Source organism: Geotrypetes seraphini, chromosome 5, assembly GCF_902459505.1.
Source record: "Geotrypetes seraphini chromosome 5, aGeoSer1.1, whole genome shotgun sequence".
NCBI lineage: Eukaryota > Metazoa > Chordata > Amphibia > Gymnophiona > Dermophiidae > Geotrypetes > Geotrypetes seraphini.
The window spans coordinates 170,437,159-170,449,563 of NC_047088.1; the positions used below are offsets into that span (position 1 = coordinate 170,437,159).

General features: G+C 46.9%; 1 protein-coding gene across 1 annotated transcript in view; it reads left to right on the forward strand.

The window, feature by feature from the left end:
• The first annotated feature begins 217 nt into the window (after positions 1-217).
• The window catches only part of INPP1 (inositol polyphosphate-1-phosphatase), a 64,239-nt gene continuing 52,051 nt past the window's right edge, over positions 218-12,405 (forward strand). The window contains exon 1 of the mRNA XM_033944116.1: positions 218-418. Coding sequence (XP_033800007.1) covers positions 218-418 — 201 coding nt within the window. The remainder of the gene's footprint in view (positions 419-12,405) is intronic.

The following is a 12,405-nucleotide window of genomic DNA, read 5'->3' on the forward strand; positions in this document are numbered from 1 at the left end:
CAACAAAGATTGTATGCTTCCAGAAACATCAGAGCCCTTTTATAGTAGACTGAGAGCAAGTTGCTCTTTCTGATGATTGACTCCATCTGCAGGTGGACCCCTTGGACCAACTGACTGCCCCATTTGGAATGTGGCATGTGGGTGTAACCTTTTCACTTGTTCAACACTAACTCTGTGCCAGTGCTTTTGATTGTAGGTATACTAGCCTGGCTTAGGGATGTCGGATATCCTCTGTGAGATAATCCGTGCTGCAGAGAAGGCGGCGGAGATCACCCGTGCCTTCCGAAGTGAGAAGGAACTCTTTCAGCTTCTAACAGATGAAAAGAGAGGGACTGAGGTCAGTCAGATTGGGATAGGTTTCGTAACAGTGGCTGATGTGCTGATTCAAGAAGTTATAAAGCATGATCTAGGAAAGAAGGTAAGTTTTAGTATAAATCTATACATTCCAAGAGAAGACTGAAAATTAGAAAGGTATTTCCCTTTCTCTCGGGACTTCTGAAAGCATTTTATGCAAATCTTAGGAATTTGTTTCCATCTCAAGTAGTACCGTGTTTCCCCCAAAAATAAGACTTACCCCGAAAATAAGACCTAGCATGATTTTCGGGGTAGGTCTTAATATAAGCCCTACCCCCAAAATAAGCCCCAGTTATATCGCCCCTGAATTCACCAGCAGCAGCACTTCCCCCTGCCCCCGCCACACAGCCAAACCCCCGCTGACCCATCTTTTCATCTCTCGTCCGAACCCTGCCAACCCTCCCACTGTGAGATCGACTTAGTGGACATACCTCCCTCCAGCGTCGGCAGCTCTCTAAATAGGCTGCTTTGTGGCCTTCTCCTGCTGGGGCATTCTCTCTGCTGCATCACTGATGATGTTATCAGCAACACAGCACATGGAAGGACCCGGCGATAGAAGGCTGTGAAGCAGCCTGTTTAGAGTGCTGCTAACACTGCCGTTTGAAGGGAGGTATGTCCACTATGTCAGTCTTGCAGTCGGCGGGGTTCGGATGGGAGGGAGAGCTGGAAAGATTGGTGGGTCAGTGGGGGTTCAGCTGCGTGGGGGGGATGGGAGGAAGGGAGGGATAGAAAGATGCTGCAGAGGGAAGGCAAAACGGGATAGGTCAGAGTGGAAGAAAGATGCTGCATGTGGGGGAGAGAAAGGAAAGAGGAAGAGTTGAGGTGGAGGAGAGGAAGGAGAGATGATCATTGCACATGAAAAAAAAAAAAAAAAGACTTACCCCAAAAATAAGACCTAGTGCATTTTTGGGGCCCAAAATTAATATAAGACACTGTCTTATTTTCAGTCTTGAAGTAACTTAGAGGAATGGTTAAGGATCCTGAGAGAAGGGTTTGATATATATTGCTTCTAATTTAACACATACTTTGTAAAGTCACACTAGTCATTTACCTGAAGAAGGGGAGAGACTGTAAACTCTGAGATATGGGCTTGGTGTTTCTGTATATAATCTTTTGTTTTATAAGTGTGAATTAATAGGTGAAGATACAGGTCGAAAAAAACACCTGGAAGTGGGACTAAAGGGGGATATACAGTACTTCTTAAGTCATATTTGTTCAAAATGTAAATGCTTTTGTTAATTATTATATTTAACACATTTTTGCAGATGTTTGGCCAACAAATTGGCCAACAGAAGTTCCCAAAGTGACAGGCTAGGTCAAGAACTGGTTGAATGGAAGGCAACAGAGGGTAAATGATCAATGGAGATCACTCTGAGGAAAGGGATGTTACCAGTGGTGTACCTCAAGGTTCTGTTCTTTTTAACATTTTTAGAAACGATATTGTTGAAGGGTTGTCGGGCAAGATTTGGCTCTTTGCAGATGATACTAAAATCTGCAATAGAGTTGACACGCCAGATGGTGTGAATAACATGAAGAAAGACCTGGTGAAGCTTAATGAATGGTCTGAAATTTGGCAGCTAAAATTTAATGCTAAAAAATGCAAGGTCATGCATTTGGGCTGCAAAAACCTGAGGGAACGGTACAGTTTAGGGGGTGAAGAACTTATGTGCACGACAGAGGAGTGGGACTTGGGTGTGATTGTATGTGATGATCTTAAGGTGGCCAAACAGGTTGAAAAGGTGATGGCGAAAGCTAGAAGGATGCTAGGTTGTATAGGGAGAGGTATGGCCAGGAAGAAAAAGGAGGTATTGGGAGTTTACTTGTGAGAGGTGCTGCAAAGAGGGGCTGTTTCCTATCTGCTGGAAAGTTCAGTGCTCTGCTTAACATTATCAGGAGGAGGCGATTTCGGGTGCCATTTCCCTGCGGGCAACCACGGAGACCTACGTCATCGGGGCCTTTCACCTGCGGGTGAAAAGTGAGCCGCCACTGCAGTGCGCAGCCTGAGGGGCATGCCAGGCCCCTTAGAAGCCCCTTTGGAGACTCAGGAGACACGGAGAGTCTTTAAATTGAAGATAAGTGAGAACTAATTATTTTCCTTTTCTTTTAATGGGGAAGAGAAAAGTGAGGGCTAAAGTTTCAACACCTATCTTATCTGGATAGACACCTTGTACCAACTAGTGTGACTGGTCAAAATGTGAACATTAACTCTTTTTCAGGGCCATAATTCATCCCTTTAGAGCATTCTCCACCTCCTCTTTCAAATATATCTGGAGGTTGTGATCCAATGACTGGGTCCATTTCGCCTCCGACAGGCTCTCCTGTGCAATTAGCATCTTCCCTATTGACTTTTGGGGAGATGACTAAAGCCTTTTCTCTTCAGGATGAGGCCTTACTTGCACAGGAGCACCGGGAAGAGCCTCAGGATGTTTCCTTAAAAGATTTATGAGCGATTAACACTAGAGTGGAGGGGCTATTGAAGTCAGTGGTAATTCGGAATATTAAATTTTCAGAAGAAGTAATACATAAATTAGAAAATGTGGATGATAATTTGAATGTTTTGGAGAAACGTATCGTAACATCTAAATCCCAAATTATAACTTTACAAGCAGTTTCTTCTTCATCTGTTACGGATTCACATCTTATTCATACTCGATTTGAACTCATGAAAAATATGTTGAGGGCAAAGAATCTGCACCTAGTCAATTTTCCAAAAACTCATTTGTTAACATCAGATATTTTGTTACGTAAATATTTTAAAGAAGTTTTGAAATTGACTGACGCAGAAACAATGCACATAACAAATTCTTACTATATCCCACAGAAGAAAAAATGTTCTGCTGATCTGGGAACAGATCAATTAGAACCAATAGAGTTTGATCTGATGGATTTCCTGGAAGATTCTCAAGATACGATACATACTAGATCAGCCCTATTGGTGACATGTGCAAGGGAAATAGATAAATCTTTAATAATGAAAGCTTATTTTCAACAAACATGTAAAATTCTGTGGAGATAGAGTTTTAATTTTTCCAGATGTTACCAGGGCAACTCAGTTGAAAAGGAAGGCTTTTTTGGATCTGAAACCTAGAGTATTAGCCTTAGAAACTACATTCTATCTTAAGTTTCCATATAAATGTATCTTGAAATTTAAAGATTGTGAATATATATTTTGGGATTCAGTACAGCTTGAATAATTTTTGCAGTTGCATGAAACTAATAAGTAATTTCCATTAGACTTGAATAGGAAAGGAATTTGGTGAAATATTCAAGCACCATTGACGGTTGATTTGTTTAATCATGATTATGTTTTAATTTCCTTACTGATCAGGTTACTTCCCATGATATGGACTAGAGGTTTTGTAATTAGGAAGTTTATTTCTTTTTGATTTGTCTGTAATATCCTTGTTATTATGTGTAATAATAATGTTTAAACTCAATAAAAAAAAAAGGAAAAAGGAGATATTGATGCCCCTGTATAAGATTTTGGTGAGACCTCATTTAGAATATTGTGTACAATTCTGGAAGCCACACCTTCAAAAAGATATAAAAAGGATGGAGTCAGTCCAGAGAAAGGCAACTAATATGGTATGTGGTCTTCCATCATAAGGCGTATGGGGACAGACTTAAAGATCTCAATTTGTATACTTTGGAGGAAAGGTGGGAGAGGAGAGATATGATAGACATTTAAATACCTTTGTAAGGTAAATGCGTATTGGTTGAACCTCTTTCATTTGAAAGGAAACTCTGCAATGAGAGGGCATAGGATAAAGTTAAGAGGTGATAGGCTCCAGAGTAATCTAAGGAAATACTTTTTTACAGAAAGGGTGGTAGATGCATGGGACTGTCTCTCAGAAGAGGTGGTGGAGACAGAGATTGTGCCTGAATTCAAAAGGGCCTAGGATAGAGAATGACATGGGGAAAAAAATTTGTCCCCGTCATCGCCCTGTCCCCACAATTACTGTCCCTGTCACTGCCCCATCCCTGCAACCACTGTCCCCGCCCCGTCCCAGCAACTACTATCCCCGCAGCATCCATACAAGCCTCAGTACTGCAATATTTAGCTTATTCCTTCCTTATAAATCAAAGTTCTGGCTGCTGAACTAGAGAAAGAGATGTTCAGCTGGCAGGGCTTTGTTTATAAATTTTTATCAACACAACTAATATACTACTTTATCCTAAAGCAGGGGTAGGCAATTCCTGTCCTCCAGAGCCACAGGCAGGTCAGGTTTTCATGATATCCACAATGAATATGTATGAGATGGATTTGCATGCACTGCCTCCTTGAGATGCAAATCTAGCTCATGCATATATATTGTGGATATCCTGAAAACCTGACCTGTCTGTGGCTCTTGAGGACTGGAATTGCCTACCCCTATCCTAAAGCAAAAAAATAAATAAATAAATATAATTTTTTTTTTCTATCTTGTTGTCTGGTTTCTGCTTTCCTCATCTTCACATTCAATTCCTTCCATCCACTGTCTGTCTTCTCTCTGCATCTTCCATTTGCTCTGTTACTGTGCCTCTCCCTTCAACCCTCCCCCCCCCTCAATTGGTCTGGCACCCATCTTCTTCCTTCCGTTCCCCCCATAGTCTGGCATCTCTGTCTTCTTCCCTTCCAGCATCTTCTCCCCACTCTCTATCTTCCCCATTTCCCTTCAGCGTCGTCTCCCCACTCTCTGTTCCCCATTTCCCTTCAGCATCTTCTCCCCACTCTCTGTTCCCCATTTCCCTTCAGCATCTTCTCCCCACTCTGTCTTCCCATTTTTTTCCTTCAGCGTCTTCTCCCCACTCTCTGTTCCCCATTTCCTTTCAGCATCTGTTCCTCTCCACCCCCCTTCTGTTGTGACCGGCAAGTTGTCTGGGATCACCGGTGACAAGTAAACTCTTGTGAGCCGCAGTGGGCTGCACAAGGATGTGATAATTCAGCGTTCAGAATAAGGAACACCATCAAAAGTAATAGTCCCAGCTTCAATGAAATTAAGGCTTTTAATCTTTCAAAATAACCAAAAAGAAAATCAACAACTTATTTGTCAGGATCATTTAATTGAAACCATGCACATTTCACCATAATGTTAGACAATAGTCTCTAGGTTGAGAAACAAGAGAGAGTCCAAAATCCAATCACGAAAATCTCTCCTTAACAGAGGTAAGCTTTCATTCAGTTTGCAGTCCAGTAAGAGTCCACAATAAAAAGAAAAGAAAACTTTTGAAACATAATAATAACTTCTGGACTGTGATAACCCAGCTCCAAGTCAGTGTTACTATACTGGCTTCTTCAGCAGCTGAGTGCTGGAAAGACAGTGTGCTCCGTGTGGTCTTCAACTGCCAGTAATTAGGCCCACTATCCCACCACGAAACACGGTGCCTCAGCGTACTACAGTTCACTTTCCCCACCGGGAAAGTACAGTGGTGCCTCGCATAACGGACGCCTCGCACAGCGAACGCTGCGCACAACGAACTTCAGGTCTTGCTTCCCACAACGAACTTCGTTTCACACAACGAAGTCGCCCGAGCTGCATCCTTCCGCGCAGTGTGCGTGACGCTACCGGCTACTCTCCTCCTCCTCCATCAACCAAATGGGAAGTTACATCATGAGGGGAGAGGAAGGAGGAAGGAAGCCGTTGGCAGCATACGCACTGTTAGAGCCCCGTGGCTTGTGTTAAAGTTGTTTACAGACTTCAACAGCAGCGGGAGAAAGCAGTCGCCGGCCCTGTTTCGCCGATTGAGGGGGGGTGCCTGGTGTTGCCGATCACTGCGGGGGGGGGGGCGGGCTTTGGCAGAGGTGGGAGAAAGCAGTAAATGAGTGGAAGTTGGCAGGCCTGGGGATGGAAGGGCAGTCGAAATACGGTATGTTGGAGCAGGGGATGAGAGGGAGGGAGAGAAGGGGAAATATTGGACAAGGGCAGAAGGGATGCTAAATCATAGGGTGACAGGCAGAGAGAACAACAGGAAAAAGAGTGGAAGCAATCTTGAACCCTGAGGGTGAGGGAAGAGAGAGGTGGTGAGATGATTGATCATGGGGAGAGGGACAAAAGGGAATAGAGATGGGATAGGAAGATAGTGGAAGTAAAAGGACAGGGAGATGTCAGGAGAGGAGATTATGGGCTACAAGAATGGAGGGAGGAGATATGCAGGAAATTGTGAAATTGTGGGACCAACCAAGGGACGGGGGTGGCAAGGACATGAATGAAAGGAAGATAACTTCTAGCCCCTCACCGCTGCTGCTTTCCCGCTTGTGCCTGATGCTGACGGCACAAGTTCTTCCCACTTCCATCATCTGCCTTCTTCTCTCCCTCCTTCTTCTCTCCCTCCCTCCCTCCCTCCATCCCAGGCAATTCACTGAGAGGGGCAGGATAACTGATGGCACTGCGCTTAACTGCCCTCTCTCACTGTAAAATTAGACTCTACTTAGTCTGTCTTTAAATTTAAAAAATGTGTGTTGTTTTAAAAAAGGCGAAGGCGAGCGGTAAAGGCGCTCGCCTTAGCGAGAGCGCCTTCGCGAAGGAGCCTTGAGAAGGAGCCCAGGCAGCCCAGCAGCAAACCTAACTTTAACCCAAATAAAAAAAAAAAATAATAAAAAAAAAAATCCTTTTTCTCCACTTTCTTCCTTCTCTACCCTTTCGGCTTCTCACTCTTCTCTCTCTCTCTCTCTACTCTTTCAACTAGCTGCACGCCAAAAGCCACTCTCAACCACCGAGGGACCGTAGGAGCAAGGAGAAAGAAATGGAGGCTACAGGAACCCAGCAGAGCTACCCAGTTTACTGCGTTGAGTGTCATATGTATGACTACCTCCCCTCCGGGAGGCGGGCATACATATGCGGTCGGTGTCAGGAACTGGAAAGCCTGAGGATGGAGGTCGGCAGATTGAGGGTCAAGGTCCAGGAACTGGAGGGACTGGAGGGACTGCGCAACATAGAGGAGACGAGCTGGTCAACCAAGGACACAGATGGAGCAGGCCTCATTGTGGACCAGGTGAGGGACCTTGAGAGATTCATCGAGGAGGCCTATAGGAAGGCGGAAGGACAGGACCAGCAGCTGCACAGACGGATGTCGGCAGACGAGACCCAGGATCCACAAGGCGACACCGGGGAAGGACCTAGCGGAGGAACCACACAAGAGGAGGAGACCGTGACTCACCGAGACCCCGAGGGTGAGACACCTCACTACACCGAGGACACGGACCTGAGACAGAGGAGGTTGCTGAGGAAAGGGAAGTCTGCTATTGTGGTGGGAGACTCGATCTTGAGAGAGGTAGATAGTCACGTAGCTGGAGGAAGGGAGGATCGGCTAGTGACTTGTCTCCCAGGGGCCAAGACACGAGACGTCACTGATAGGATCGAGAGGATCCTGGACGGAGCAGAGACAGAGGAGACTGCGGTGATAATCCACGTCGGAACAAATGACGTGAGCCGGAGGAACTTTAGCATGGCCACGATGACTGACCAGTTCAGGGTCCTGGGACGAAAACTGAAGCAGAGTAACCGGAGGATAGCATTCTCAGAGATCCTGCCAGTGCCGAGAGCAGATGCAAAAAGGCAGGCAGACCTCCAGGCTGTGAATGCATGGTTGAGGAGATGGTGCCAGGAGGAGGGCTTCCACTTTGTAAGGAACTGGACGTCCTTCTGGGGAAAGAGTAAGCTCTACCGGCGGGACGGCCTGCACCTGAGCACAGAGGGAACTAGACTACTGGCTGCCAATGTGAGGAAGGAGATCGAGAGGGCTTTAAACTGAGGAGAGGGGGAAAGCCGACAGCTGATCTGATGTTGACGCTTCGGACAACAGTATCCAGAACAGATGCTGAACGGGCTGACTGCACGGAGGAAGTAGAGAGACCAGTGGATCTCAGGATCAGACAGCGAAGGAAACAACAGGTAAAGGGAGCTTGCTGGGTGGAGACTAAGGGGCATGGAGACACAGGGGGACTGGGTGGCAATAGGGCGAAAGCTGAGGGCATTATAGGGGCTACACAAGGCAAGGGGGATCGAACAGAGGCCGGGGCCCAGGAGGGGACAAGAAAACCCAGAGGAAAAGCGGGGAAGTGGGGTGGCAGAAATGTGGGGAAGCTGAAAGCTACGAGGGTAAAGGCTATGGGCAAAACAGAAGTACAGGGAACAGGAGAGGCGGCCCAGGTGAATGCAGAGGTGAATGCAGAGGTGGAGGAAAAACGACGGGACCTGCGGTGCTTATACGCAAATGCAAGAAGCCTCATGGCCAAGATGAGTGAACTTGAGGTCGTGGCCAAGGGGGAAGACCTGGATATAATTGGAATTACAGAAACATGGTGGACAGAGGAGAATCAATGGGATGTGGCGCTGCCGGGGTACAAGCTCTACAGGAGAGACAGGACCCACAAGAAGGGGGGAGGCATAGCACTATACATAAAGGACTCTATCTACTCGGTCGGGATGGATATAGCAACGAAGGCAGAGGGGCTGGAATCGCTATGGGTCAAATTGCCGGGAAACAATGGTGCAGGCATAAAACTGGGACTGTACTATCGCCCACCTGGCACGCCGGAAGGACTTGGACACGACCTGGAAGCTGAACTGAGACAGGAGTGCAGGACTGGAAGTGTAACAGTGATGGGAGACTTCAACTACCCAGGGATAGACTGGAGTACGGGTCACTCCAACTGCACTAGGGAAACAGGATTTGTAGAAGCTGTGAGGGACTGCTTCATGGAGCAACTGGTCAGGGAACCGACGCGGGGGGGTGCTACCCTTGACCTCATCCTGAACGGATTAGGGGGGCCTGCAAGAGGGGTAGAAGTAGGAGGACCACTAGGCAACAGTGACCACAATGCAATCAGATTCACATTAGAAAGGGGGACACCCATAGTAAGGAGAACCGCAACAACTGCGCTCAACTTCAAGAAAGGGAACTATGTTGCTATGAGGGAAACGGTGGGGAGGAAGCTCAGAAACATCTTTAGGATGGAGACTGTGGAAAGCGCCTGGACCCTATTCAGGGACACCCTGCAGGAAGCACAAAAAACGTACGTCCCCAGTTTCAGGAAAGGCTGCAAGAACAAGCGATCAAAGGACCCGGTTTGGATCTCAGCAGAAGTAAAGAAGGCAATAAATGACAAAAAAGTGTCCTTCCGGAGATGGAAAAAGGATCCAACTGAGGAAAATCACCAGGCGCACAGGAAATGCCAAAAGGAATGCCACCGAGAGGTTAGAAAAGCAAAAGGGAAATACGAAGAGGGGCTGGCCAGGGAAGCAAAAAACTTCAAGGCATTCTTCAGTTACGTAAAGGGGAAACGACCAGCGAGAGAGGAGGTGGGGCCGCTGGACGATGGGGATAGGAGGGGAGTGATTAAAGAGGATAAAGAGGTAGCTGAGAGGCTGAACACGTTCTTCTCGTCGGTTTTCACGAGAGAAGACACATCTAATATACCAGACTCAGAGGAGCTCATGAGTGGGGAACAGGCTGAGAAATTGGAACACATAGAGGTAAGTAAGGAGGATGTCCTCAAACAGATAGACAGATTAAAATGCGGCAAATCACCGGGTCCGGACGGGATCCACCCAAGGGTTCTGAAGGAACTAAGACAAGAAATAGCGGGCACAATCCAGCATGTTTGCAACCTATCCTTGAAAACTGGAGAGGTACCAGAGGACTGGAAATTGGCGAATGTCACACCTATATTCAAGAAGGGATCGAGGGGTGACCCCGGGAACTACAGGCCGGTGAGCCTTACTTCAATTATAGGGAAGATGGTGGAAGCTATGATAAAAGACGGCATTTGTGAGCACATTGAGAGAAATGGCCTACTGAGAACAAGCCAGCACGGATTCTGTAAGGGAAGGTCGTGCCTAACGAACCTTCTGTACTTCTTTGAGGGAATAAGCAGTCGGGTGGACAATGGGGAACCCATCGACATCATTTACCTCGATTTTCAAAAGGCTTTCGACAAGGTACCACATGAAAGGCTGCTTAGGAAACTGTGGAATCACGGGGTGGGAGGGGATGTGCACAGATGGATCGAGCACTGGCTGTCGGGTAGACTGCAGAGGGTCGGAGTAAAGGGCCAATATTCTGACTGGCGGGGAGTCACGAGCGGTGTGCCACAGGGATCGGTGCTGGGGCCGTTACTCTTCAACATATTTATCAATGACCTGGAAAAGGAGGCAAAGTGCGAGGTTATAAAATTTGCAGACGATACGAAACTGTGCGGCAGAGTTAGCTCCAGGGAGGAGTGTGAGGACCTGCAAAGGGACCTAGACAAGCTGGAAGACTGGGCAAACAAATGGCAAATGCGCTTTAACGTGGAAAAATGCAAGGTCATGCATATAGGGAAAAAGAACCCGTTGTTCAACTACAAATTGGGGGGGGCATTGTTGGGAGAAAGCAATCTTGAGAGAGACTTGGGGGTGCTGGTGGATGCATCACTGAAGCCATCTGCACAGTGCGCAGCGGCCTCAAAAAAAGCCAACAGGATGCTGGGCATCACTACCAGGACGCGGGAAGTCATCATGCCACTGTATCGAGCGATGGTGCGTCCGCATCTGGAATACTGCGTTCAATATTGGTCGCCGTACCTCAAGAAAGACATGGAGGTACTTGAGAGAGTCCAAAGGAGAGCAACGAAACTGGTAAGAGGGCTGGAACACTACTCATATGCTGAGAGGTTAGATAGGCTGGGGCTCTTCTCTCTGGAAAAAAGGAGGCTCGGGGGTGATATGATAGAGACCTTCAAGATCATGAGGGGCATAGAGAGGGTGGATAGGGACAGATTCTTCAGGCTGAAGGGGACAACAGGTACAAGGGGGCACTCGGAGAAACTGAAGGGAGATAGGTTCAGAACGAATGCAAGGAAGTTTTTTTTCACCCAGAGGGTCGTGGACACTTGGAATGCGCTACCGGAGGAAGTGATCAGGCAGAGTACGGTACAGGGATTCAAACAGAGACTGGTTGGATTCCTGAGGGATAAAGGGATCATGGGATACTGAGAAAGCTAACCAGAAAATAAATGTAGAAACCCAACCAGGTCGTGCAGGTGCAAGACCGGAGGGCTAGGACTTTGATGGGAAGATAGGACTCAATTAGGAAACCGAGGTGGCATGGGGGCCCCTTCTGGTGATTTAGACAGGTCGTGACCTGTTTGGGCCACCGCGGGAGCGGACTGCTGGGCAGGATGGACCTATGGTCTGACCCGGCGGAGGCACTGCTTATGTTCTTATGTTATGTTCTTATGTTTTTAGATGTATCTAAATAAAAATAATAACAAAAAATTTATCTTTTTTTATGTCATCTTAGCATATTTTATGCTACAGAACGAATTATTTTTTTTAACATGTATTGTTATGGGAAAACGCGTTTCACATAACGAACTTTTCGCATAACAAACTTGCTCCTGGAACCAATTAAGTTCGTTGTGTGAGGCACCACTGTACAATTAAACTTTCCAAAAAGAAAACACAAACTGCAAAATAAAGTCCTTGCTCAGTTCCATAGCAGTGAAAATTCTCTCATTAGCAGGAGTTAGAATTATTCAGTTCTTGGAAACACAGCAGGCAAAATAAACTTGCAGTAATCTTAGCAAACACTTAGATACTTGCTTTCATGAGACAAACTTCCATGGGAGCAATTTCAGGAACCAGCACAGCACCAGTATCAGGGCTCATTTCCAACTCCATGGCAAACGGTTCCTCCACAAGAGAGCCAGGTACTTCTTCACCAGCCTCTGAAAACTCCATGGACAGGAGCTTGGCTGCTATCAGGAGCTCTCAGCCCTGAGCGCTGTGTCCTGTCCTACTGCTGTTCCTCCCCCTTCTGATTCTCCAGTAGTTTAGTCTTCAGAGATAGCAGCTTGCAGCCCCACCCCCAACCCTCAGGTGAAAAGGATTTCCTGTTAATGACCTTGGGACACAGAGGGGGATGGGAACCTAGCCCTGCTGCTCTTCTACGCCCTCTACAGGACCTGTCCGGAAATTCTGCTTCTGGGTCATGAAATGATTCAAATGGAGAAATATGGGAAGGGCCTGAATTAGAACTGTGACCTGCACTAGGGACATCCCTAGCAGGCATAGTCCGCTTATCACACTG